General features: G+C 38.1%; 1 protein-coding gene across 3 annotated transcripts in view; it reads left to right on the top strand.

Moving 5' to 3' along the window:
- Positions 1–27,792, top strand: part of Stard13 (StAR related lipid transfer domain containing 13) — a 342,624-nt gene that overhangs the window by 293,048 nt on the left and 21,784 nt on the right. For all 3 annotated transcript variants that reach the window (XM_077795155.1, XM_077795154.1, XM_077795153.1), the window contains 4 exons: positions 13,337–13,400; positions 23,356–24,713; positions 25,858–26,031; positions 27,206–27,365. In XM_077795155.1, the coding sequence (XP_077651281.1) occupies positions 13,337–13,400; positions 23,356–24,713; positions 25,858–26,031; positions 27,206–27,365 (1,756 nt within the window). The remainder of the gene's footprint in view (positions 1–13,336; positions 13,401–23,355; positions 24,714–25,857; positions 26,032–27,205; positions 27,366–27,792) is intronic.

The raw sequence follows: 27,792 nt of genomic DNA, 5'->3' as shown, positions 1-27,792 counted from the left end.
AGACACAGAGATGGAGCTGGTCTCCTGTTTTATTTTTAAAGCTTCGTGGGCTGTACAGTTCTTATACACATTTGAAATGCTGAGATACTGCAGAATTGTAGAGAAATCCTAGCCCGAGGGCAGGGTAGCCTCTGCCAGGTACACTAAAGAAGACAGGAGAGCTGGAAGTCTTCTATGAATGGTATCAATGATAAGAATTTTTCTTACCTTTGGTTTTCTGCAAATGTCTCTCCTATGTCGACAGGCAGCTAATGTGCTAGGTCCCAATATACTGAAGAATTACCACCTTTTTTTGATTGGCTTGGAAATGTATATATATATTTTGTACTAAGGGTACAGCTGGCAGGAAGGGCCAGGACTGGCTCCAAATATGTGGATGTGTAGATCTCATTTTCTTTTTTTAATTTTTGCAGCTCTTAATTTTAGTCCCCAGAAAGTAGATAAGTTTTCTGTCTTTGTTAAGGCATGAAATTCCAGAATGAGAGCTGAGTTTCACTGTGGCTTCAGCAAGGCTAACAGGACCAGTGCACAATAGGCACTCTTAGAAATGTTTATTACTACAATTCATAAGACTGTGCTATTATTTTAGCAACCATAGTTAAAATTCTCTTTGGATGTTTTTTATTGAATCCTTAACTTAAAAATTTTTCTCTTGTAAGTCATGGAAAGCTCATTGCAAATTGAATCTAAGTGAAATGAACGAAACCATAACTCTGTCAGATTGTAGGGATAATCAAGGTATCAAACTGGCTTGAAAAGTTTGTCAACTTTAAGGCAAATTACAGCAAACCAAAGCTCCAGGATGAAATTTTTTAGAGAAATAACATATTTTATTAGCATTTTGGTATGTTTACAGTGTTCACTCAGGCTGCTAACATAGGCCTTGGATTTCTAAGTGGGTGTTAGTTAAACATTTGCATAATTTGTTTTGTTAATAAATGCTAATTAATTATATCATTGTAAAATAAGGGCATCCAAAGTGTTCAGTGTTGTTTGATATAGCTATGGATTTGGTTAGGACTGTGCAGTGTATTTCTGCCCTTCATATTTAAAGGAGTAATATATAACACTGAGTTTCATATGGAACAAGGAAGGGCACCTAATGAGAATGGTATTTACAGTTCAGCTCTACATGCAAAGGCCCATATTTGATTTGAGTATGTTAAATAACATTAATAATATTAAATAATGCTAGTCTTTATGAATGTTGATAACATTATAAATATTTTCCCTTCTAGAATGTTTATCACAGAAAATGCACAATATTATATATTGTATTATTGTGTCATATAATAATATAGGATGATTATTAATTAGACTAAGTCTTTGGACAAGTCAGTGGGCAAAGAAAACAAGGGATTACTTGATCTTTACAGTACTCTTCCACTTTTAAAATCTTGGGTCTGCAAATAAATACAATTCCCAATGATCAGTTGTTTTATTTCTTTAAAACACTAATAAAATACTCTCTTCGTACCAGGCTCTTCTCTTAAGCATTTTTACAAATATTTACTCTGAATTCTCCTAGAGACCCTATAAGATAGACCCTAACATATTCCCATTTTACAGAGGAAGAAACAGGCTATAAAATAATTTGCCTACCAATATCTAGTAAATGCTAGTAGGGATTATCCACAACAACACTGCTAATAGGAATTATTTCATAAGAACATTGATGTGACTGTTTTGAACATTAAATTTTTGTTCTAAATTAATGTTTAGAAAAGGTCTCTTTATCCTCATCCCCACTCCCACCATGAACCTCACCACTGAGATAGCCTATGCAATATGAGAATAGGTGTACAGTCAGGTACAGACCTAGGGGGTCAAAACAGGGAATTTCTCTATACATTATTTTGCATGAAAACATTGATTTTGTGTTTTAAAATAGCCTCTTCTGTGGCCTTTTCTAACAAGCTATTCAAGGTGACTTTGTGATTCTAAAACTTTCAGGAAGAATACACAGGAAACTATGGAATCAGGCAAGAGAGTGAACAAAGAAGGAGTTTATATTTTTAATATTTAACACTTCTCTCTATATGCATTTTAGGTGTTTGTATTACATTAGCAATGTTTTTAAAAAATGCCTTGCTTTGCCAGAAAATGGGTAGCATGTATTGAGGGCCACTAGGCACTAAGTTGTGTGCATCCATTTAGTTGTCACCACAACCTGTGAAGAACAGATGTGGTACCTACTGTTGTTTAAGCTGAATGTCGGAGATGCCCATCCCTGAGACAGGGAACATCCACCTCCCTGGCAGGTCCAGGGGGCTGGTGAGTGTTCAAGAAGTGGCCAGAAGGAAAATTGAGAAGAACAGATCTGCTTGGGGGACCAGAGATAGGTGGAGATATCCACAGTACAGTTGAATGGACAGGGACCTCATTGGAGACTGAAATAGTCAGCATTTGAGGGTCTGAAGATTCGGAGAGTAGCAAGGTCACTGGAGATGGGGGTAGGAGAAGAGTAACAGAAGGAGATTGAGCCTGGAGAATCCTCATCCACAGGGGAGGGGAAGAAGAGAAGCCCCGCTGTGTTATGTCAGTGAACAGAGGCTTCCAAACCCTCCAGTTCCCACTGAGTTGTTTGTGTTTTGCTTTCAGTTCTTGAACCTCTCTCAGAAATGTCTGGCCGTGACCCTTATTTCAACTTGGCCTGGTTTTCACTAGTGAAATTACTGGATCAGATGAAGTTGTTGTCTGGTTAAAAAGCTAAGCACACTCCAAAGCAAGCATATATGAATATTAAATTTGTCTGAAATTCTAAGTCTAAGGAAACCCCATCCCTGCATGTACCTTTGGGCCTCTTTGGTTGTCGTCCTTTACTGATTGGTCAATATAGTGATGCTATTATTTGAAACTTTGATCATTAGTTAGAATCTATAACTTACTTAACGTTATTTTCTCATGCAAGTTGCATGACCTTACACAAGGCCTCACCTATGTGCTCTCTTCTGACAACCTAGGCATACTTTTCTCCACACACCCCACCATGGCCTCCACTTTTCTCCCACATCTCAGCTAATATCCAGGGGCAGTTGTTTGTGGGTTCAAGGTTACTTTTCCTGCTGCAGCCTGAACATTTGGTGAAAGAGCCAGAAGGCAGAACATAGGCATGACATTTCCAGACTGACTCTGCAGTGTCATGATGACAGCCACTTGCTGATTTCTTACTACTCATATTTTTTACTTCCTGCAGACACCATATAGGCCCCCTACTGATGGTCTGTGACTTTCAAAAGGCCCTGCTGTCAGGGATTACATACCAGAGCTGTCTGTTTGGCATAGCATAACCACTCTGCTCTCCAGAATCAGTGTTTGCTAAACCCCATCAGCACAGAGCCCTTTCCCATGCCCTGTGGCTTACAGCCCAGAGGAGGAGCTGGCCCCTAACTTGCTTGGACTTGTTCGCCTTTGATCCCTGGGTCAGTAGTATGTCCTCAGTGACTTGGTTCCTGAATGTCTTTGAGAGCCCCACCCAGGACACTCCTCGGCAGACCATGCTAGGTCCACTGCCCTGACACAGGAACCCAGGGTGAGAAGTTCAGGCTGCTGGGCTTGACTCAAAATTGTCTCAAAGAGGTGGACTCTTTTGTTCATTTCTTATTATTTTTCACATGCCTTTGGCAGAAATTTTAGAACTATCCCAGGAAGCTGTCCATGAAATCAGCATGAGTGACTTCATGTCCAATCTGAAGTCTGGCAGTTCAAATGTAAAATATGTGTCTAAAATATGATGGAGATTTCTGTGGTTTGCCCAGGCTTCCATGCCCAGTGGGTTTGGGCTCAGTGCTTCTCCCTTTACCCTCCATTCCTGGAACACACTGCTCACAATCCGCAGCCCTCCCACCATGCACTGCCCTCCCTTCCTGTTCTTCTGCAGGATCCCTCCCCTCCTATAGTCCAGGCCATCTTCCCAGAACCTGGTCTTTCTGTCTCTCTGACTCTCCCTCCTATGTGCCCCTGAGAGTTGTACCCAACTCAGTTTTATGTTGCCCACTGCCTGGTTCCTGCTGTGGTCATCAGGCATGGAGGGACTTTCTACCAGTTCCTAAGGGCTCCACAGTGGGCACTATCTCTTCTTCATTTGTATATTTTGGGTGCTTGGTATTTTATGTCCTTGTACTGAGCAGGATGTCAATAAATATTAAGTTGAACTAGAACTCAGAAGAAAGTTAAGTTCCCAAATTATTGTATTGGTTCTTCCTGTTAGAGAATATCATGATGATACATTATTCATTTTCTCCTCAAAATATCCTAAATCGCTTTCCCTCTGAGCTGAATTCATAGGCAAACATGTGGTGTCCACTGTCTTCCCTTTCAGGGTTCACTCCCATCTTCACCACCCTTTTTATCTGCTCGGTCCACATCCTCTATCTACACTGCCCTCACCAATTGCTACATCTAAAAAGACATTTGTATTCCTCTGTTTGTAATTCTTCTAGCCTAGGTAGCAAGTTTCTCTTATTCATTTCCCTGCTCAAATATTACTTCCTGTGGGAGGTGTTGTCCTTATGCTTTTAGGAATTGAGTTGCTTATTCTCTTACATGTTTATATTCCACATAGAACTAAGAGATCCTCAAGGGCAGAAAACATCTCTTGTTTGTCTGTGTATTCCCAGAACCTATCCTTTTCCTGGTATAGAACACACACTCTTAAAATGAGACCATTATTTCCCCTTTAGCCATACATCAGCCATTCTAAAGGATTCTGAAGACAACAGTAGAAATTAACAGATTTTGTGGACAATTCTTCTGAAGGTGCAAACTATTTTGTTTATATTAACATACAAACCCAGTTTGCTCTAAGCACAAAGAAAACAGCCCTCATCTGTGTTGTGGGTTTTCTCTTTTCCTGGAAAAAGTGGAGTGGGAGAGGAAATAGCCATTTGTTGTGTAGCCTATGCCAGGTACCTGACACATGCCCTCATTTTCCAGGCCCTCCTAAAATTCTTCTTGGATAGACAGAAGCAGATAAAATCACTGGACAGGAAGAAGGTCTAGCTCATCTGTTACTAATGTGTGACTCCCTTGAAGAAGTATTCCTGTCAGAGGCTTTGTTTCCTCATCTGAAAATAAAAGGATCAGTCCAAAAGGTCCCTGGAGTTGGCCAAGCTCTAATGTTTCCTTAGCAAACATTGACTGAATGGATTCACTGTGACCCTGTGCCTTTTATAGGCAGTAGGGATGCAAATAAGATACAGATCACAAGCTGTCATGTTCAGTGGTGGAGAATAAATCTGTTATTCTGACCACAAAGGTCCACTGCAACTAGTTAGAATAAATCAGTGATCAGACTCATATAAACAAAGTATGTTCAGTTAAAAATGAAAAGCCTGTAACGACTACCATGTGTAATACTTCCTTCTAGGACTTATTGTGTTGGGAAGAAAAATATATCACGCTCTGTGTTTCAAGATAGACTCTGATCCACTAGATTCAATTAGAAATTTTATAATTGAAATTTTTGTTCATGCAGAACAGTTTTCCAGGCAGCAGTATTAGACCAACTTGGATTACCTAAAGGATTTCGTCTTTCTTAGGATTAAGTTAAATGCAAACAAATTCCTATGCTAAGCATTTGTCTGAAGTGCAGGCTGGCCTCACTCACACCAGAATTTCACAGTGGTTTTTATCAGGTGCAATGAATACTTCTGCTATGTGACATTCTTTTACCCATGGGAGCCAGATCAGAAAGAGACAATTTTGTCATATATCTCTGAAATATATGTTTCATTCAGTTTGATTCTTGGAGCAGTTAGCCATTGTTTATTTTGCTTTGTGTGAGATAAATCACAGGCCATTACTACATTATGTCTGGAATGTGTAAAAAGTTTCAGACGACTTTAAAGAATATTCTCCTCTTAGGCATAAGGCAAGAGTCAGAGGAGATGCATGGTTTGTGTGCATGATTGAGATTATACCCAGAATGTCTAAGATGTTTTCAATAATGATAATTTTGTAGATAGGATTGAGAACTAATGAGGAAGTAGACTGAGAACAAAAGAAATACACATCACTTTCCATTAGTAATTTCAATGTCCAAGAAACAAAATTATTTTTTAACAATAAAATAAAGATTACATTTTTAAATTGACTACTTTAGAGCAATTAATTTTAGGTTCACAGCCAATATGAGTGGCAAGAACAGATCTCCCATTTATCCCTTCCATTATGCATATTTCCACCACTATCAACATTCTCCACCAGAGAGGTACGTTTGTTATCATCCACGAACGGACACTGATAAATCATTATCGCGGAAGTTCATAGGTTCCCTCTTAGTGGTTTTATTCTATGAGTTTTAACAAATGTACAATGACATGTATCCACCCTTTTAGTACCATATAGTTTTACTACTAAAAACTCTCTGTGTTCTGCCTGTTCCTCTCTCCTTTTCCCTAATCTCTGGCAATCAGTGATCTTTTCATTGTCTCCATAGTTTCCCTCTTCCAGAATGTAATATAGCTAGAATCCTATAATATTGGTTCTTGCACTGAATAATATGCATTCAAGTTTCCTCCATGCTTCCCATCACTTAATAGCTCATTTCTTAGTTATTGCTGAATAATAATTTATTGTCCAGCTATACCATAGTTTATCAATTCTCACAACATCTTGATTGCTGTCAATTTTTGGCAATAATGAGTAAAGCTGCTATAATACCTTTGTGCAGAATTTTGTATGGACATAAATTTTCAACTCACTTGGGTAAATACCAAGGAATGTGACTTGACTGCTAGATCAAACAGTAAGGGTATGTTTTGCAGTGAGAAACTGTTCAATTATCTTCCAAAGTAGCTAACCCATTTTGTATTCTCACTAGCATGAGTGAGAGTTTCTGTCATCAGTGTTTTAGATTTTTGTTTTCATTATTATTTTACTTTGCAATTCCTTTATGACATGTGATGTTGAAGATATTTTAATATGCTTTATTTTCTATCTGTGTATCTTTTTTGGTAAGGTGCCTGTACAAATCTTTTACCCATTTCTAAATTGGGCTATTTGTTTACTTAATTGTTGGATTTTAAAAATTGTAGCTTACAGTTCTTTATCAGGACAGTCTTTTGCAAATATTTTCTCCCAGTATATAGCTTGTCTTCTCATTCTCTTTACAGTGTCATTCTCAGAGCAGAATTTTTGAATTTTAATGAAGTCTTGTTCTTCATCAATTTCCCCGCCCCCATGGATTACACCTTTTATGTTGAATCTAAAAGATTAACACTATACCCCATACCTACAGCCATGTAGACTTTATCCTGTGTTCTCATTTAGAAGTTGTATAGTTTTGTGTTTACAAAAAGTCTATAATTCATTTTAAGTTCATTTCTATGAAGAGCATAAAGTCTGTGTCTAGATTGATTTTTTGCATGTGATATTTCAAATATTATCTTTCATTAAAGATTATCTTTTGTATTGCTTTTTTGTAAAGGTAAATGGTCTATATTTTGTTAGTCTATAATTGTTGTGGGCTCTCAGTGTTATCCTGTTGATTAGTTTTGTCTATACTTTTACCAATACCACACTCACTTTATTACTGTTATTTAATAGTAAGCCTTGAATTTAATAGTGTCAATCCCTCAGTTTTGTTCTTCTCCTTCAATATTGTGTGGGCTCTTCTGGGTCCTTTGCCTCCCCATATAAATGTTAGAATCAATTTTTTGATGTATACTATCTTGTGGGGGGTTTTTTGTTGTTGTTTAAAACTGAACATTTTGAATATTATTATGTGACAACTAAAAATCAGATTCTTCTTCCCCAGGGTTTTTTGTTATTATTTGTTTAGTGATGTCCCTCAACTAATGATCTAGTCTATATCCTTTGTCATGTATGGCCACTGAAGTTTCTACTCAGTTAATTTAGCCAACAGCAAAATATAATGTGGAAATTTCCTTAAATACCTTTAAGCAATATGTCTCCCAGACTTTTCCAAGGAGTATTTTGTGCATGCTTCAATGTGGCTTGAGTGCTCCAGCAGGAAATTGACAAACTTGGCGTTAGTCACTTCCTGTTTGTGTGATTATCTAGGTCAGACAAAGGTGAGAGATTAGGGCCTTCCCAGGTCTTTACTGGGTGTGCATACAGTTCTTGCATATGTGCTTGGCCCTCTAGATTCCTAAGAATATGTTGGAATTTTTTTTAAGTTCCCTGTGGACACTATCTCATTCCCCCAGCTATTCCTTTAAACTTTTTTGATCTCCTTCTTGTTTGACCCAACCGTTACCACTATTTCAGGCAACTGCATTGTTTAAAAAATTGCCACTGATTGTCTTTGACAAACACTCTGGGTCAAAAGCTGTTCTCAATTGTGAACTCAGATTCAAGTTAAATAAAGATAAGCCCTGTGAATGGAGGCTTTCTGAGAACTTCTAGAAAGTTCAGAAAATGACAATCTTGAGTAGTAGAGGTTTGGGGATACAAAGTTTTTCTACTTTCTCTGGTGGCTTCTGGGCTGCTGATTTTCCTAGCTACTCTGATTGTGAGGCTGTTGGTTTTCAAAGCTCCTGCAGAGCTGGGGAAAGGGGCATAGAAATAGGGCTCACTATTTTTACATGCATTCCGCCATTTAAAAAAAAAAAAAAACAGACAACATTGTATTAATTTCCTGTATTCTTATAAGGTTATTTTTGAAAATATTTTTCAGTATTCTTATTGCTTTTATGAAGGAACAGAGTTCTAGAGGTCTTTCTTCACCATTCTCATTAGCATTACTCACATTACTTTTTATTCAGTTTTATTAAAGTATAATTTACATTTGAAAAAATTACCAATTTAAGGTATCCAATTTAAAGAGTTTTGTCAAATGTGATCAGTTATATAACTATCACCACACGCATAATACAGAAAATTTTTGTTAATTCAGTACCCCATTGCTGGCATCTGGCAAACATGACTGCTTGTTGCCACCACAATTATGCCTTTTATGTGTTTTTTAAATAAATATAACCACATGTATACAATCACTGTATCTGTTTTTTTTTCACTTAGCAAAATGCCCCTGAGAGTCATCCATGTTTTTGATATATCAGTAATTAGTGACTTGAATTGTTAAGTATTCCATTGTATGGATATACTACAATTTTATATCCATTTACTAGTTGATGTGATTTTGGGTTACTTGTATTTTTTTATTATTTTATGAATAAGACTCCTATGAACATTCAAGTACCATTCTTTTTATGGACATATAATTCCTTTTATATTGAACACACAACTAAGAGTAGATTTGGTGGGTCAAATGATTAAGTATATTTAATTCTATAAGAAATTGCCAAATGACTTTTCAAATAAGTTGCATCCTTTTGGGAGTTTCAGAAATTCTGGATCCTTGCTAACAGTGTTATCAATGTTTGTAATTTGAACATTTTAGTGTGCATGTAGTGGTGTCTCATTTTGATTTTAATTCCTTTCTCCCATGTCTAATGATGTTAAATGTCTTTTCTTGTGCTTATTAGGCATTTATATATCTTCTCTTAGAAATGCCTATTCACAAATTTATCTCATTTTTAAGATAAAATTATTCAACTTTTATGAATATTAAATATTTAAAAATATTTCCAGTTATGAGTCCAATATCAGATTCTCTATAACTTTTGTGAACATTTTCTTCAAGTCTATAATCAATTCTTAAGGTGCAGAGAGATTTTTGAGTTTATGATTAAAGGATCCAAGTCTATAAAGATGAATATAGTTAAAGTCTCCAACTTTAAAAGTAATAAATACATTTTCTCCATGTATCAGAAAATATACAGTGTATTTGATTACATGGCATATTAAGAATGAGCCCTTTGATGTCTTTTGTGTATGTAGTAGATAAACTTTTTCACAAATAGAGAGGTTTGTTTGTTCTACCCAACTATAATGGAAGAACAGGTGGTTAGATAAGTAAATTTTATAAATGATGGGCAATCCTTCAAACCTGTCACAGCTACCAAATGAGTAACATTATTATTTTTTTTTTAATTTCACATACCACTGTTAGGTAAAGATGTTAATACATGTGGAATTGACCAAGAAGATAATCTGTTAGCCACAAAGGCCAAGAATCCACTGAAGACAGTCTTAGACCAGATGATCAGCTTCCCATCAAGAATTGCCTATTTTATTTGACACTATTAGGAATTCGTAGACAGTGGGTAAATTGCAGGTGACTAAAAATGAGGAGAATCATCATACATTTTTAAGTCAATGAATGTTGTGATAAGAAGTTGAGAAATAGAACTGGTTTCAGTGTGAACCACTGGGAATAATATCAAAGCCAATTAAGAGGCTGTTGCCTAACTCTAGGTGAAAGATAAGAAGGAACTGAACTAGGAACAAAGGAGAGGAAGGTCTTCTTCAAAGACATTATAGAAGTAGAATTTACAGGACCTCTTGATCAATGGATATAGTTCCTGAAGAAGAATCTCAATATGACTCCATTTCGTAGTGTGGGTAACCTATTGGTGATGCACTCATTCAGACAGCAAGTAGGAGATAAGTTTTGAAGAGAATGCAATGAGTTATTTGAATTTGAAGAACCCGTAAGACCCCACAGATTGGTGAGAGTGGGATGTAGTTGCAAATGTAGCTATGGGCTCAGGTGAGATGGATCAGTGACAGTAGAGGTTGTACCATCAGAATCTAGTTTATTTTGAGATGAGATACTCTAGTATGCCCATCCAGAGTAATAGAGCAAATACTTCTGTTTGAATTCTAAATAAATAAATTATATGGCCAAAATTCACTGAACTGAAATCATATGACCTATGCACACAAAAAATGGTCAATGATCAAAGATGAGAGGTTGAACACTAGAATTTACTTACTTCTAAGTCCTGAATAATTTTCAGAGAGAGATTTCCTCACAAGAAGATCACAACTATAAAATTTTCCGTGTATAAAAAAATAGAAATATATCATAGAGGACTTAGAAAGCCCAAGGAACAAAATTTAAGTAGACAAAGGAGAAAGTTGTTATATAACTCACTTTTCACTGAAGAAACCCTAATACTATAAAATACTATAAAATTGTTGGTGAGCATGGAGGTAGGCTAAAAGCAGGAGGGTTGTTTGGAATTGTATTTTAAAGTAGGTAGAGACCTAAAAATTCTTCCTCAGTCTATATCTAGGTGATTTCTCTCCTTACTACCAATACAATACTAGAAGTTGATTCCCCAAAGAGGCTAAAACAGAAGCTTCCTTGATTGGGAGTATCAGACATGGTTGAAGATGGGTGTTCTACTAAAAACAGAAGTCCATGTCACAGTCTGCATACTTTCTAAATGTCAGCATTCCCAAGACTCTTCTATTAATTACTCAGCTCCAGAACAGTGGAAAACACTCTCAAGAGGAATCTCATTTCTGAGAAATGTAATCAGCTCAGAATAAAAGACAAAACAAGGGCAGCAAATCCCGATTAGAAGAGGTCAAAAGGCTCAGAGAAACAAGTCTCCAAGGAAACTAAATTGTTAGACAATCCAATATAATAGAAAACACATAGAGACTGAGGTAATTGGGAGAGTGTTTGGGTTTGGATTTAGGGATAAGCACATAGAAAATTAAGGAAATACACTAGATACTTATTAACTTCAGAGATAACCAAAAGTTGAAAATGAAAGGAAAAATAATCAAAGTATGATATACAGGTGAATAGCATTTCCATGGTCATGATAAACACTGAATATTGATTTATCCATGAATTATGACATGGCTATATTTGGAAGACACAAAAGGTGAGCGTGTTCCAAAAAAACAAATTCAGTAGATAATTACTTACACTGCAAGATTAAAAAGTTTAAAAGAGTTGTTTCCAAAGAGTGAGAAATAGGAAAGGATATGAGGGGTAGTGTTTAACTCTTCAAAGCTTATGCATTCATTAATTGTGATATTTTTATTTTAAAAAATGAAACAAAAATAATAAGGGATTTGTGAAGGGAATTTCATGACAATAAGATTGGATGAAAATTGAGGATGTCTTCCAAATAGTGAAAAGGAAACATTTCACATGAAAATGTTGGAGTAGTGAGTATAGACCCTTAATGGAGAGGTAGAATTGAAAAAAGATTGGTAGTTTGCTTGATTATAGTTCTTTAGGTAGCTAACTAATTGGTTAGTCCATTTATTGAAGACAGAGAAGAAAGAAGTTGAGAGACGAGTTTGCTGAATGGAAGGGAACAAATGAAATCTCAAAGTCCCAGATGAAGTGGTGGATATTGAAATAAAGAACAAGGTTAAAAAGGTTAGCTTTGAAGAGTAGGGGCATCCTTTCTTGCAGAGCACAGAAGCAGAGTGGCAGGATTAAGGGCATATAAATATTATCGATGATGAAGAAAAGGATTCTGAAAAGAATTTATATCTAACAGTTTATATTTTCTCATTGGCAGCTGTGGCTAAGGCTTCAGTTGAGGAACAGGGTCTTTTTGATTGCCAGAGATTAGGAACCAAACAGAGGGGAAAATGAAAGGAACGCTGCTGAGTAGCAATTTTGGGAGCCCAGCTGAGGGTGAAAAGCAAAATATATGTATTAGTCAGCATGGACTACCATGAAAGAATACCACAGACTGGGTGGCCTCAACAATAAGAATTTATTTTCTCACAGTTCACAGTTCTGGAGGCTGCAAGGTCCAAGGTAAAGGTCCTGGCAGGATTTGGTTCTTGGTAAGGACCCTCTTCCTGACCTCCCGACAGCCACCTTCTCTGGTGTTCTCACATGGGGGGAATTGAGGAAGAAAGAAAGAGCGAGAACACGTAAGCTCTCTGGAGTCTCTTCTTATAGGGACACTAATCCTGTTGGATCAGGACTCCTCCCTTGTGACCTTATTTACCTTCAAGTACCTTTTTATTATAAATACGGTCACACTGGGGGCTGGAGCTTCAACACATGAGTTTTGAGGGGAATATAGTTAAGGGCATAGCATGTATAATTCAGCAATATAGTGTAAGTTACTTTCCCATGTATACCCAACTGCCTGAGACCAAGAGAAAAGACAGATGGTTAAACAGATCCTATTTGGGGATTAGTAGGATAGAGTTGATGGAAGGTCAAGGTGGCAAATGATTGAGGGACTGGTGAAAGTATAGCTAAAATGATTGGCATGGATTGCAAGAAGGGTGGAAAGGGAAGCCGGAAAGGACTGGGTTTAGATTAGAGAAAGTACAATAGGGGTGGGCCTAATGACGGAGTTCTCTTAGGTCAAAAGGCACAAATGAAAACTACATGTTTTCTGCTGTCTTGGGACATAATAGGTTGTTTCTGCTCTTTCAACTTTACTGAAAAGTAAAGGAGGATTATCAGACTGGAAAGACAATTTAGATTCGTTAGAGGTAGTAATCATCTTTTCTTCCCCTTGCTTTCTAGACGACTAAATACATTGAACAAGTGTGCCTCAATGAAACTTGATGTGAACTTCCAAAGGAAAAAGGTAGGTGTCCATACCTGGCTAAGATAATGACCACATCAACAGAAACAGTTTGTATTCATAGATTAAAAACAACATGAACCAAACAAAATTTTGAAATGCTCTACCATCTATGTTGCTTCTCCAAATATCCCAACTTATCACAGTGGTCCTAAATAAATCCATTGTAAACCCACTCTGAGAGCTGTTTGTCTCACCGTTTCAGTTTGCTTTAGTATTTTTATCAGAGGATTTGAATAAAGTTGTAAATATCTCAGTTCTTGGTAATCTTTTCGAAATTTGTATATTTGTAAATGCCAACCTATATTAGACTCAAATACTCCACAAAAACTAGTAGATTAAAAGAGTTTTCAGAAAAGGATCAATGGGTCCAAGCTGTTATCTTATGGTTTGTTCTGTATGTCAAATATGCATACATTCTCATGCAGGTTCATTTGATGATGTAACTTTTAAAAGAACTAGTCGACAGTATAACCACAAAATACTGAGTCTGCTTCGTTTTAACTATTCTCTCCCTTGCACTTTTATCCAGTCACAAATATTTGGTGCATTTTAAAAAGTTACTGTATTTTTCTGCTCCTTTGCATGTGTTATTCCCTCTGAGTGAACAAATCTCAAGATTTCAGTCTTAAAGCTATACAGGCTGAGCATACCTAACCTGAAAATCCAAAATCTATCATACCCAAATACAAGACTTTTTGAACACCTACATGATGCTCAAAAAATTTTGGATTTTGGAGCATTATGGATTTGGGGTTTTCTGATTATAGATGCTCAACCAATAAAACCTATACAAATATTCCTAAGTCAAAAAGACTCCAAAATCTCAAATGCATCCTTTACCTGGCATTTTAGGTAAGAGATATTCAAGCACTTTCTATTTTCCAGAAACCTAGGTTATGTGCTTACCATACATTATCATTTAATTCATTTCTGTAAGACTTCTCTGCTTTCTAGATAAAAAAAAAAAAGTAAACCTCGAACAGGCTGTCATTTACAGCTAGTGGTATAACAGGGTTTCAACCTTAGGAACATCTAACTTCATAACCAAAGCTCCTAACCACTGTGATGTTCTATCTCTTTGTCACTGAATTCATCCTTTTTAAGGAAATCCAGGATTAGAATCATTCACTACTTCTTTTCCTTCAGCATCTCAATTGTGTAACTAACTAATCAAGCCTCAGTATATTTTGAAGAAATGGAGAAAACATCTTTCAGTCAAAAGAAAGTATTCTTTATTTTGGTTTACCCAGAGAAATCATTACATCCAATGGATTTTAAGAACCTCCTGGGTAACCTAATCTTTAAAAATAATGTTAACCTGAATTTGTGCTCTAAAATAGCACCCCTTCAAAAAAACTCAAATGAATTTGGATTGACCTCACCTTAAAAACAATTCAGGATTTGAGCTAGGAATCAACGATTTAAGCTAGGGAAGCAAAGGAGTGAAAAACAATATCCAGAGAAGTATTAAAACATGAGGAATTTTTCCAGGCCAAAGACAAATTTAAAATGTGGGAATATACCTCCCGACAGCTGTCTGGCTGAATAGACCCCTTGAGAAGCATACATACTATTTGAAGCATGAGGGTCAGATGTTGTTTTGATTGTAACACATGGTTCTTATTAAACTGAACACAGCCATGCCTGTGTGTCTAAAGCGTGGGTGCTCAGATGGCGGGTATAGACGACTGCCTCTACAGACCTTTAGCTGCAGTGTATCACAAAAGAAAATGCCTCAAACTAATGACATGATTTGTTTCCCACAAAGTGGAGTGACTGGATTTTTACCCTGTCATCAGCTTTTCAAAACCCACAGGCGCAATAGTCTTGAATAACCTTTGTTAGGCTCCTCATGCATTATGTTCACAAAAGCTCCTCTGTAAATTGGTCACTTCAGTATTCTGACATTCTTGGTGTATTTCTTATGTTGGCTATAGTGGCACACACTGTACAGTCCCTGCTAAGCAATAGGTCTCACAAAAGCATGCACTTAAATAAAATACTTCTTTTTCCACTGTAAATTGGAGCGTCATGGCCTGAATTTTCAAATAAAAAAATTCAAGATGTGGTTTCTACCCACTTGTGACTCTCGGTAATGACCAGCATTATTGAGAATCCAAACTCTGATGCAGAAGGTGTTGTGTGTAGCACTCATTTCTGTGATCTACTCTTACATAAGTCATAGGGTAATTCTTGATTTTACTATGAAAAAAAAAAATAAGAACAGGGTTAACACTAGTCCAAGTGATCAAAAATAGAAAGTGAGACTTAGGAACTGAACACCCTGTGAAACTCCAGCCAACGTTGGAATTCATTTATTTAGAAGAAAATTAAGACAGTAGAATTTCCTCTAGGTCTGTTCCCGTTTTAAGCAATCCAAGAAATAGAAGCAGAATCTTTATCTCCAATCTTCAGAGACTCTGACGTTGTTTTGCAGAATCTAGTTCCCAAATGGCTCAAGTGACCAGTATCACAGTCCTTCTCCCCTTGAGGTTGTTAAATCTATGGCAGAGTGACATGGGCTTGCCTGGCAGTTTGGGTGGTTAACAAATGCTAGCACAGAGCCTCTTCTCTGCCAGACCCTATTCTCCATCACTAAGTCCATGTCACAGGTGCAGAAATCAAAGGGCCCAGTTACTTGCCCAAAGCCACACAGAAATGGTAGAGACAGGATTTGAACACCAGTGTTCTGGTATCAGAATGCTTCTCTTCACCTTTCAAAGATATTCAGAAATGTATGGGAACCTGAGTGAGCTTCTGGCCCTTGTCTGAGAGCTGGAAGGGTCTCATGTTTCCTCAGCAATACATTCAGTTAACTATTTGTACTGTTGTTTTTAAAAAAAAAAAAAAGATGTTTCTTTCCATCTGTATTGAATCTACCATTGATTGTCTTCATGGCAATCTTGTTGAATTCCATAGATTTGGATGGGCTGATCAAAGGAAGAAAATGAAAAGTCCACAGATAAGTGATATATATATATATATATATATATATATATATATATATATATATATATATATATCAATATATATATTGAAGATACTTGCTTAGGTATATGTCAGATGTCACTTATAAAGCACCAGGAGAATGACACTGTACCTGCCCTCCCACAAGATACTGTCTAACCACTTTTGTAGAAGAGAAAATTGATTAAGGATTCAACATCGATGTCCCTGCCCTTGAGAGTCAGGTGGAGACCAGTGTTCTCATCTGATCTTGGCCTCACTGAAAGGTTGACTAAAACTCAGCCAAGAGGCATTGCAGGAGAGCCTGGGCATACCTGCAGTGGGCTGCCTGTGACTCCAGGTTTTTCAGCCCTGCCTCATTCCAAGTGGCACATTCCTGCCCTGAACAGGCTGACTCAGCCACTCAGCCCCAGTTAACTTTAATGGAAGACACGCTTCTAAATGTCTATGTAACTGTGGATTAGCTGCCTCTTGCAGCTGCAGATCCTTGTGGCTCCTCTTTCCCATGTAAAGATATGACCAAATTCCAGGGTTGTTTTTTTTTAATCCCCTCTTTATGGAGTGTCTGTTTGGCATCTGTCTCCAAGGAATATATAATTTCAGTGAATAATGATCTCACTTTTAGAAAAAGCCAAACTTCGGAGACTCATCTAAATTAAAAACCCTAAGGCACACACCAAGCTGCCAGTCCTCAGAAAAATGTTTCTTCCTCATTATTACCTACCAAATTCACACTGGCTTCATGAAGACACTGAGCTCCCTGATTCTGGCTAGTGTTTATGTGATGTGACTTCTATTCAAAGGAAAAAAATGGATTCTGGAGACTCCCGTCAGGCTCTTAATGAAAAAAGGAGACACATGCCCACAACAGACTGGTCTTTCCTCATAACAAAGACGGCCCAGGAATGAAAGAGCAGCTTCAAAAGAAGGTTCTGGTTTAAATTCCAGTTTTAATAAGACTCTCTGAAATCGTGACCAACAGTGGAAAGCAACATAAAAACCATGACTAATTGCCACCTTGCAGCCAGCACCCTTGCCTGGATGCCATGGGCATTGCAGAGGAGCCACAGCTGTGGCTGAGGGCCCAGTCTTCACCCCACCTCCTCACAGCCTTTCCCAGCCTCGTATCCTCCACAAATAGCACTCCTCTGGCAGCTCTGAACAGCAGAGTCAAACAAGAGAAAAACGACATTGTCTTCTATCATTCACTTGCTGGGGAACATGAACAGTTTTGAATTGCGTGTGAATGTCTTAGAACCTTAGAATCTTGGAGCTGGAAGGGATCCTCGGTCATGTTTTCCAACCTCCCACCCGCTCACTACAGGATTTCTTTCTCAGAGCGTCCCTCACAATTCATTCAGCCCCCGCCTGTAAGCTTCTCAACAGGATGAGCTTTTTCCATCACAAGGCACCTTATTTTTTTTCTAATTACTTGCAGTCTTCCACGTAATAAGCTAAAAGCTGATATGAAATAAATTAGCCCATCTGATGCTAGCTCTTTTCTCTGGAGACTATGGATTTTCCTTTTTGCATATACCAGCCCCTTCAGCTCTGTCCTCTAGAGCAGAGATTGACAAACTACTATTCTGTTTTTGTAAATAAAGTTTTATTGGAACACAGTTATAACCATTTTTTTGAGACAACAGAGTTCAGTATTTGCAACAGAGACCATAAAGCCTGTAGACCTAAACTACTTACTATCTGGCCCTTCACAGAAAAAGTTTTCTGACCCCTGCTCAATCCAGAACAAATTTTCCCAAACTATCTGTTGTAAATTACCTGGGGTTTTGTTTTATTTTTATTTCTTGTCTGCCACAATACTTTTATAAAATTTAATGCACATGAGTTAGAAATATGAAATGTTTAATTATGGAAAATACCAATATTTTAGTAAGGCTTTAGCAATACTAAATGTTTTAGTATTAGACACAAAATTACACCCCAATGAATATGAGCAGAACAAATAGAAGAAACAGAAAATAGAAAAAAATGACAAAAACTCCTCATATTTTTATTGAACATGTGCATGATATGAAGAATTTGTTATTCATCTATCTTAAGTAAATAAAAATTTTACATTGAGATGGCAACAAATTCCTCATATTAAATACTTGTCTACACATTCCGAACCATCACTGTAATCATGAATATATAAGAATTTTAATGTGACAGTGAGTTTTTGTTTGTTATATAATTTTGGTAGAATGGACAACCACCCTAATCACAGGAATAATGTACATCTAAAATGTTTCTTTTTTGTTTTGTTTTAATACCAGTCAGAAACTCGCCTACAGAGTTCACTGACTAGAATGGAATTGAGATTTTAAAGCAGTTTCAAAACTGAGAGTTTTCCTTCAAACACCTGTTATTCTGATGAAACAGGTCATTCCATACTTTCAAAGTCCCATCTAACACCCTCCTCATTAGCCATGTCTTGTAATTATAAAGTTGTAAATTTAGATTATCTTTATGTGGAACAATCAAGCCTATACATGAAGCACTGTGGGTTGTAGTAGATAAAACCAATCTACCCTATGTGAAAAGACTGATCCACCAATCTTGATCTTGGATAGCAAAGCCCTTGTCAAATGGGGACAGTCAATTAATGCCTACTCTCAATTTCTATGCCTATCTCACATGACTGGGAAGTTTTGGGCCCCAGGCAACCCCCACCACACTTTGAGTTGCACTGTCTAGAGTTCCTTGTTTCTAAACCAAACACTGTTAGTTCTTTAGATATCCTTCACAGAACATAGTGGTTCCTAGATCCTTGCTCATCCTGATTGTTCTTCTCTAGAAATGTACTCCCTAAATATAATATTTAGAAAAAGCCCATTGTTCCTGACTGATGTGACCAATGAGAATACAGTGGGCTTACCTGGCACAGTGGCGTATAACTATAATCCCAGTGATTCAGGAGACTGAGGCAGGAGGATGGCAAATTCAAGGCCAGCCTTGGCAATTTAGCAAGACCCTATCTCAAAATAAAAATAAAAATAGACTGGAGATTCAGCTCATTGGTAAAGCCCCTGGGTTCAATCCCCTATATGGCAGAAGAAAAAAAGACACACTGGACTCTAACCTCCTGAGACTCTGGATCCTTGCTCTGATCACACATCCTAAGGTTGGTGTCTTCGGTAGCCATATTCCATGGTTAACCCACATTAAGATTAAATCTGCTCAAGCGCTCAAGGTTATTAATTGAAAGAGGAGTTGAATTAAGTAATTTATTTTTGAAGTTGGAGTATTTTTATATTTATTCATGCAGTTTCCACTTATCAACAAACCATTCTTCAATTCTGTTAAGATATTTATAGATCTCCGTACAGGATAAATATCCCTTCCAAAATGCTGGGGATCAGAAGTATATTGGGGATATTTTTAGAGTTTGAAATACTTGCATATATGTAATGAGATACTTTGGGGATGGGGCCTATACACCTTATAGGTAATTTATGGAATATATTTAGTAATTTTGTACACAGATGGAAGAGAATTTTATGGTACAGAATTTTCTACTTGTGGTATCTAAAGTTTCAGACTTTGGAGCATTTTGGATTTTGTCATCTTTACATTTTAAAAGCATGAGTTCTTCTGACTCATGAATTTATTCTTAAAATGCCCATAACCTTGAGTTATACCTCCTGAGATCCCTTCCTCAATTGCTTTCAGTCTTTTGAGCACACTCTTTCGTGAAATTATTCAACCACTTACTAACAACACTCTAGCCGCTTCAAGCATAGTTAGCTGTCTCAGTCACGACAATATTATTGTCAATTATCTTAATGAAATTCATATTTTGTGTATCCATAGTATGTTCATGATCTTGTATACCACATAGTTAGAGTCTTCATAAACACATCCAACTCCCAGAAATCTGCACTTAGCATTTCTAAATAATCACAACAGTTTGTTTGTAACCTAAAAAACAAATCAAAATGAAACCTGATAATTTCTTAAAAAATAAGATATTTCCAGAAATACTATTTGGGAGGCTACCATGCACCTGAACACTCTTCTGGGTCCCGAGTGTATAAAAGAAGCTGACAATGTACCAAGAAGCCATGCAAAACACACTGCAGATGAATTTAATGGGTCACAAAAAAAAACCCACAATGTTTTAAAAAATGAAACAAACTAGACTATAGGTTGAGTATCTCTTATCCAAAATGTTTGGGACCAGAAGGGATACAGATTTTAATTTGGGAGCATTATGAAATATGTGCACATATATAATGAAATACTTAAGGGATGGAATCAAATTCTAAACATGAAATTTATCTAGGCTTCATATATACCTTAGCCTGTAGGCAGTTTTATTCAATATTTTTAGTGTGCCTATGGTTTGACTGCACCCTATCACATGAGGTCAGGTGTGGAATTTTCCACTTGTGACATCATATAGACACAAAACATTTCAAATTTTATAATTTTAGATTAAGGATGTCCAACCTGGATAAAATATGAGAGTACAAACAAAAGGGCTAATTATTATAGCATTTTTTTTGCTTTAATGTAATATACATATATACCCTGAGTTGTGGTGGAAAATGAATCTCTTATTGTATGTCACAGTCAATAATTTAAAAGATCTTGTACTAGTGGAAAAAACAGACTCAGAATTTTATGCCATTGGGGATATACTATGATAATTTTATGCTTCTCCTTTAGCAAAAGGAGAAGGGGTGCTTTATTTTCTTTTTTATTTGTTTTGTTTTTATTTTTTATTGCTTTGGTTCAAAAAAAAAACTTAAATACTGCAGAATTTCCCTGAACTCTTTGCCTCTTTTTTCAGGGATTTACCACTTTCCACATGCCTCGGTTGGGTTGTAAATGTCTTCCTCTTGGCCAAATTTAGTGGAATAAGCTCCTAAAGCCCAGCAGACATGGGTGCATTCTAGCCCCTGTCCACAGAGCCCAGCTTGGCATCTCTCCTTAACCTAAATAAAGGAGTCTTTATCCAACTAGTATGTGGTTTGCTAGCATCAGTAACCAGGCTTGAGAGAGTCCTTGGAACCAAAATTAAATATTATAGTTTCTATTTTTAAATATCTATATTTCTCTAAAAGTGGATCCTTCTTTTGCCTTTTCTAAAACTCTTTGTTGAAGGGATGTTTTCAGAATACTTACTCAATATCAACTTCTTCTTACAAGCTTCTTGAAATGTGATCTGAAAATCTAACAGCTCAGCCTTCAGCTATCATATTGCTTTATACATAAACGTCCCTCAGACGTTGGTCTTTATGATATTAATCACAGAAAAAGAGGAAGTCGAAAGTATCATAAGGAAAGCCTATGTTGAGTCATAGTCCCAGAATCTTGCCTTTTTTCCATGTGTACAATTACAATTTCTAAAATTCTTTCACCAAAGCTCCCTACGACTTAGCTTTAAAAATCAAAGCTAAGTTCCCCACTGTGAAGACAAAGTTGGAATGCCTGTTTGTACCTTGACTTTGTACTTTCTTCCATCTTATTCTTGAATGTTGGAATTTTGTCCAACCCAGATAGAATCTAGATTTTGAAAGATAGAAACAATTGAAACATGGAAAAAATGACAAGTAAACAAATAACTCACATCAAGGGACCATCATTACCTAATTTAATTCTCTCAGCAAACATATGAGGCAGAGCCTATTTTTGATTATACACATAATGGAAATTTACTGTAGTGAGGGTAAGTAAGTTGTACATTGTTGCATAGCTCTTAACCGATGCCACTACCGGTCAGAACCAGGTCTTAGAACTGGATGACAAAGTAATTTAAAAAAAAAAAAGTTATGGGCATTTTATGGGTTTGAGATTTGGAAGGATATAAATATAAGCAAAATAGAGAAAGACAGGTCCTGCTCTTGTTGACCTTCCCTGTAACAATTGAGAGTGGATGCTGTCAAGCTGAAGGCTTCTGTTCTGGGAAATTATACATCATCATATTTGGAGTGTACTGTGGAAAGCCACTTAGTTGTGAAACATGCTGGAGACAAGAATTCTCGCCAGGTTTTTACTGTAGTAGATTTAGAGAGAGGTGTCAGGGTCCTAGACAAGGGAGTGAGAGTGAAGATATGAAAGAGGTAACAGATTTGAAAATCATTTCCACATAGAGTCTTGGTGGTGTGCATGGTGAAAAGGGAGCAGGAGCTGACCCTTCATTTTGAAAGTAAATTATATGCTCTCCCTCAAGGTCCATGCTGGACCCAAAGATATACAAAGATAAATAAGATCATCTTTGCACTCAGGGAATGAAGACTGTCATCTCTTAGGTGTTGCAGATTCAGGCAAAAACAGGTGAGGCCAGTGTGTCAGATACAGAAGGCAGGACATTGCAAAGCCCTGGGGACTGACCACAACTTAGAGGGCATGTCCCTCCAAAGGCATTCCTGCAGAAGGCAGAGCAGCTGGATTGAACTCTGTTCAAATGTGTTCTCCACATTGACTCCCAAAATTCTACTCAAAGAAATTAAGTACATGATTTTGCTGTTAATTTATACAGGAAATATACCATAAGAATCAAGTTTGGGAGACTGTGGTTAAGGATTGTTAGTTTTAAGATCTGTTGACATTGAGGTTCCAAAGAAATTACCTAAAGAATAAGGGTCCTGGGACTCAGCAAAGAGATATGGGAAAAGAAGCAAGTACCCTTTATAGCAGAGTGGAGCTTTTTTGTGAAAAAGAGGACTGCAGGTGTTTTATATTTAGACTGTCTAGTCAGATGGTAATTACACCCTCTTTGTAATCAGTCAGGAAAAAAAATTGTTAGAGAAGAAAGAAGGATGCAAAAATTCTATGAAAATGGAAACTTGGCAAGTGAAGAAGAGGTCCTCTGGGGAGGAAGAGGATTTATAATGAAAGTGGAGGAGGAGCCAAGCAGGGGTGCCAAGGAACCCCAGCATAAGTGCCAAAAGTGAGGGGTAAGGAGGTGGAAGTGCTGTGCCTGCCTAGGTCGCCTTGCTGCAAGCTCCTTGTAATGAGCCTCCTCCCTGATGTTTTGCAGGGTGACGACTCAGATGAGGAAGATCTTTGCATCAGCAACAAATGGACTTTCCAGAGAACCAGCCGCAGGTGGTCTCGTGTGGACGACCTGCACACACTATTCCCTGGGGGAGACAGAAATGGGTCACCCATGGGCCCTATGATGAGAAACACAACCAGCAGTGAGAGCGTCCTCACAGACCTGAGTGAGCCCGAGGTCTGCTCCATTCACAGTGAAAGCAGCGGCGGCAGTGACAGCCGCAGTCAGTCAGGCCAGTACTGTGCTGACAGCCCAGTCATGCTGGAGGCCACCCTAGTCAGCAGTGGCCTCCCACAGTCCCCCCGAGACACTCTCAACCACCCTTTGCACCCCAAGAATGAGAAATCCAACAGGGCCAGGGCCAAGTCGATTTTGAAACGCATGGAAACACTCCGAGCTAAGGGAGTCCATGGGAAGCATAAGGGGCCAGGGCGGACAGGTGGCCTTGTGATCAGTGGACCTGTGTTACAACAGGAGCCCGAGTCCTTTAAGGCCATGCAATGCATCCAAATACCAAATGGAGATCTCCAGAACTCACCCCCAGCCGCCTGCAGAAAAGGGCTTCCATGCTCCAGTAAATCCAGTGGTGAGAGCAGCCCCTCAAACAGCAGCAGTGGGGTGAGCACGCCATGCCTGAAGGAACGAAAATGCCACCAGGAGGCCAACAAGCGTGGGGGCATGTACTTGGAGGACCTGGATGTGCTGGCAGGGACAGCACTGCGGGATACAGAAGACCAAAGCCACACTCATGGGTTTCACTCCCAAGAGAATTTGGTGGTGCATATTCCCAAGGATCATAAACCAGGAACATTCCCCAAGGCACTTTCTATCGAAAGCCTGTCACCCACAGATAACAGCAATGGGGTTAACTGGAGGACCGGGAGCATCTCCCTGGGCAGGCAGCAGGGCTCTGGCGGGAGGGAGCCCAGGCTCATGGCATCCTGCCACAGAGCAAGCCGAGTCAGTATCTATGACAACGTCCCCAGCTCCCATCTGTATGCCAGCACAGGAGATCTGCTGGACTTGGAGAAAGATGACCTGTTCATCTTGGATGACATCCTGCAGCAAGTCAATGGACTCCAAGAAGTAGTGGCTGATTGGTCGAAAAATGTCTTGCCTGAACTGCAAACTCATGACGCGTTGGGTGGGGAACCTGGTTTACCTGCCTTGCCATCTCCTAATCAAATCACCTTAGATTTTGAGGGCCACTCTGTCTCAGAAGGTCGGACAACACCCAGTGATGTAGAAAGAGACGGAACATCTCTGAATGAGTCTGAGGCCCCTGGGGTCAGAGAAAGGAGGGATTCTGGTGTAGGGGCTTCTCTGACCAGGCCAAACAGGTAGGTGGCATGGTTTCATAAAATGGAGTTTCATTCATTTTGTAAGAGTTATGCTTTGTTTATTTGCTTTAATAAATATATAGAGAATCTACAGAAAGCCTGTTACCATTCTTGGGTGATACCATTCTTATGTGGCTTAGAATTATTTGAACAGAAGTGAATCTTTTGTACATATGCAGTAACCAAATCCATGTCAAAACACATTTATTTCTCTTTACCCTTTATTTCAATCTTAGTTTTATTTTAAAAAAAAAATTATTTTGAGCTTCTTATTTGCAAAGCTCTTTTCTAGGCATCCACATGGGAAATGACAGACAACTGAGGCACAGTCCCTGTGCACAGATGCTTCCCAGTGTTAGTTAAAATGTTTCCACTTCCAAAATTAAACTCTTTAATCCCATGAGAAATATCTGAGATCTAAGGTGGGTGCCTCATAAACTGGTTTTGCTTTAAGATGCTGATTATAAACCATGTAAAAGCTGGTTTACAAAGATTATTTCAAAAATACCCTAAAAAAATGGCCCTGGGAGGGTCTAACTAGTAGAATCACTATCACTGTGTGTGTGGCTGGCTCTGGTTGAAACAGTGCTTAGTCTTAAGGCTCATTGATATGTTGTCATCTGAGCCTGTCACTTTCAGTCTCCATCTCAACATTGTCCAGGAGTTAGACAAAGAGGCCCAGAAGGAAGCATGAAGTGGTCTACAGCCCCCAAATGTCTGAGAGCACTCCTTCTCTGCTCACCCTCCTTCTATGTCTCTGTCTCCATATTTCTGTTTCCATTTCTGTCTTTTCCTTTTTCTGTGTCTTTAAGTCTCTGTCACTCTCTTACACACACACACACACACACACACACACGCACGCAAGTCTCAAGTTCTCAATATTTGGGGAATGAATTTGGGAATAAACAAAAATTATTGAATCATTTATTTAAACCTCATAACAAAACTGATAATTTTTCCAACTTGGAAAAAAACAATTTTTTTATCTCAATTCTATACATTTGTGTTGTCGATTACATTTGTTCTGTGATTTTCTTGGCTCAGAAAAGGTTTTGATTAGCTGCTTATAGATGAGGGATTTCCTGTGTTTCCCAGTACTGAGTCCACTTTGTGACTGGCTTCTCTGATGGTCTTTCTGCTCAAGGCGACTCCGATGGAACAGTTTCCAGCTCTCACACCAGCCCCAGCCATCCCCGGCGTCACCCCACATCAGCAGTCAGACAGCCGGCCAACTGAACCTGCTCCAGCGCTTCTCACTGCTCCGCCTCACAGCCATCATGGAGAAGTACTCCATGTCCAACAAGCATGGCTGGACATGGTGCGTAGCACGTTCACAGTGGGATTGTTCGCTCACAGCTAAGTATGCGATTGCAAAAACTTCAGTGTTTGCATTCTGATGTCTGAAGAATCCATTCACTGCCTGTCCTGGCGCTGTCCTTGAAGTAATGCACGGAGTTCTGTCTCCCTGTCCGCCTTCTGGGCAGGCACAGCTCCTCGGGTGTGATGTAGCCTGCAGGAAGCATTGCTTTATTTGTAGCTCTCAGTTGGTTTCCAGGGAAGGCAGTCAGACTCCAAGACAGAAAAAAGAGACAAGTAAAGGGTGATTAATTGTGAACAGAGGAATTAAAAATAAACTGACTATAAAATAATTCTGGCAGTCTGCAGAGAAACATGTGTCACTTGTACTTTCTCACCCAATGCAGAACTCACTACTTAGAACATTGATTGACTCAAAGTGCATTTGATTCTTCAAATACATTTATGCTTTTATTTCATTTGAAAATTAAAATGAGAATATCCAGTGAACCTTTGTAATTAAGGAATTGACTTTAAATCATATGTTGGAACTTGTATATAGATCTATTGTAGATGATTTGGTGAATTTGAAAATGTGTCAGTTTTTGTCCCTATGTTATATATTATGTATGTAGATGAATCCATGGTGCTTTTATAAAAAAAAATATTTTAGAAGTTTATAAATTGCAGGGTCAAATTAATATATGCTTATGTATTAAAATTCCTTTAAAAAATGCAACTGGCTCCAGAAAACTAAGAACATAAACAAACAAACAAACAAACAAAAAATGTGGTTTATCTTCTCTCCTCTCTTTTTTCCTGCAACCCCAACCAGATTTCTTGTTCCTGTTGGAATTTTTACATGTGTTTAATTTTATTCTATTGGGGACTTTTAAGTGTTCATCACTTGAGAGATGTGGCAATAACAATTCAATTGGAAAACTGTCCATTTGACTTGAAAACAAAGCTACAAATACATTCTGCAAACATGACTCATGCTGTCTAGTAGACATAACATAGGCAAGGGCCACACGTAGTATTGCCATGCAATGTGATTAATAGAGAAAGAATGTTGAATTCTCCCTGTGTCTCTCGGGTATTCCAACAAGAGCTTGGCTTCCTTTCTCTTGCTTCCACAGCCTCTCCCCACGATGTGCCCCAGGGGGCTTGCATGACCTGGTTTCTGTGAATTCTAGGTCAGTTCCAAAGTTCATGAAGAGGATGAAAGTTCCTGATTACAAAGACAAGGCTGTCTTTGGTGTTCCTCTCATAGTCCACGTCCAAAGAACGGGACAACCTCTGCCTCAGAGCATTCAGCAAGCACTAAGATATCTTCGTAGCAACTGCCTTGATCAGGTATGGCTGTAAACCTAGATTTGGACTTGGATTGATGGAATGCCAGACTGAGTTAGATCTGTTCACTCCCAGGCAAGATCTGCCCCACCAAACCTAAAAGGCATTACAATCTTTACACGCTAAAATTTAATTTGACTAGGCTCAATCCCTACCAAGCTATGTGAGGATGTTTCCTCATGACTTCTGGGGTGACACCTTGAAGTGACTGCAGAAAGTTAATGTTAATATTTGTACCTCTGATGTCTAATTTACATTCCCAAGAAACTGAAAGGTAAGCTATGTCCTGCATTTCTTTTTTTGTTTGTTTTTCCTTTTTTTTTTTTTTTTTTTTTTTTTTTTTGGTACTGGGGATTGAACCAGGAGCATTTTACCACTGAGCTACATCCCCAATCCTTTTTACTTTTTATGAGAGAGGATCTTGCTAAGT

Source organism: Urocitellus parryii, chromosome 2, assembly GCF_045843805.1.
Source record: "Urocitellus parryii isolate mUroPar1 chromosome 2, mUroPar1.hap1, whole genome shotgun sequence".
NCBI lineage: Eukaryota > Metazoa > Chordata > Mammalia > Rodentia > Sciuridae > Urocitellus > Urocitellus parryii.
Note: the sequence above shows the minus strand (reverse complement) of the source record. Positions and strands in the feature narration are given on the sequence as shown.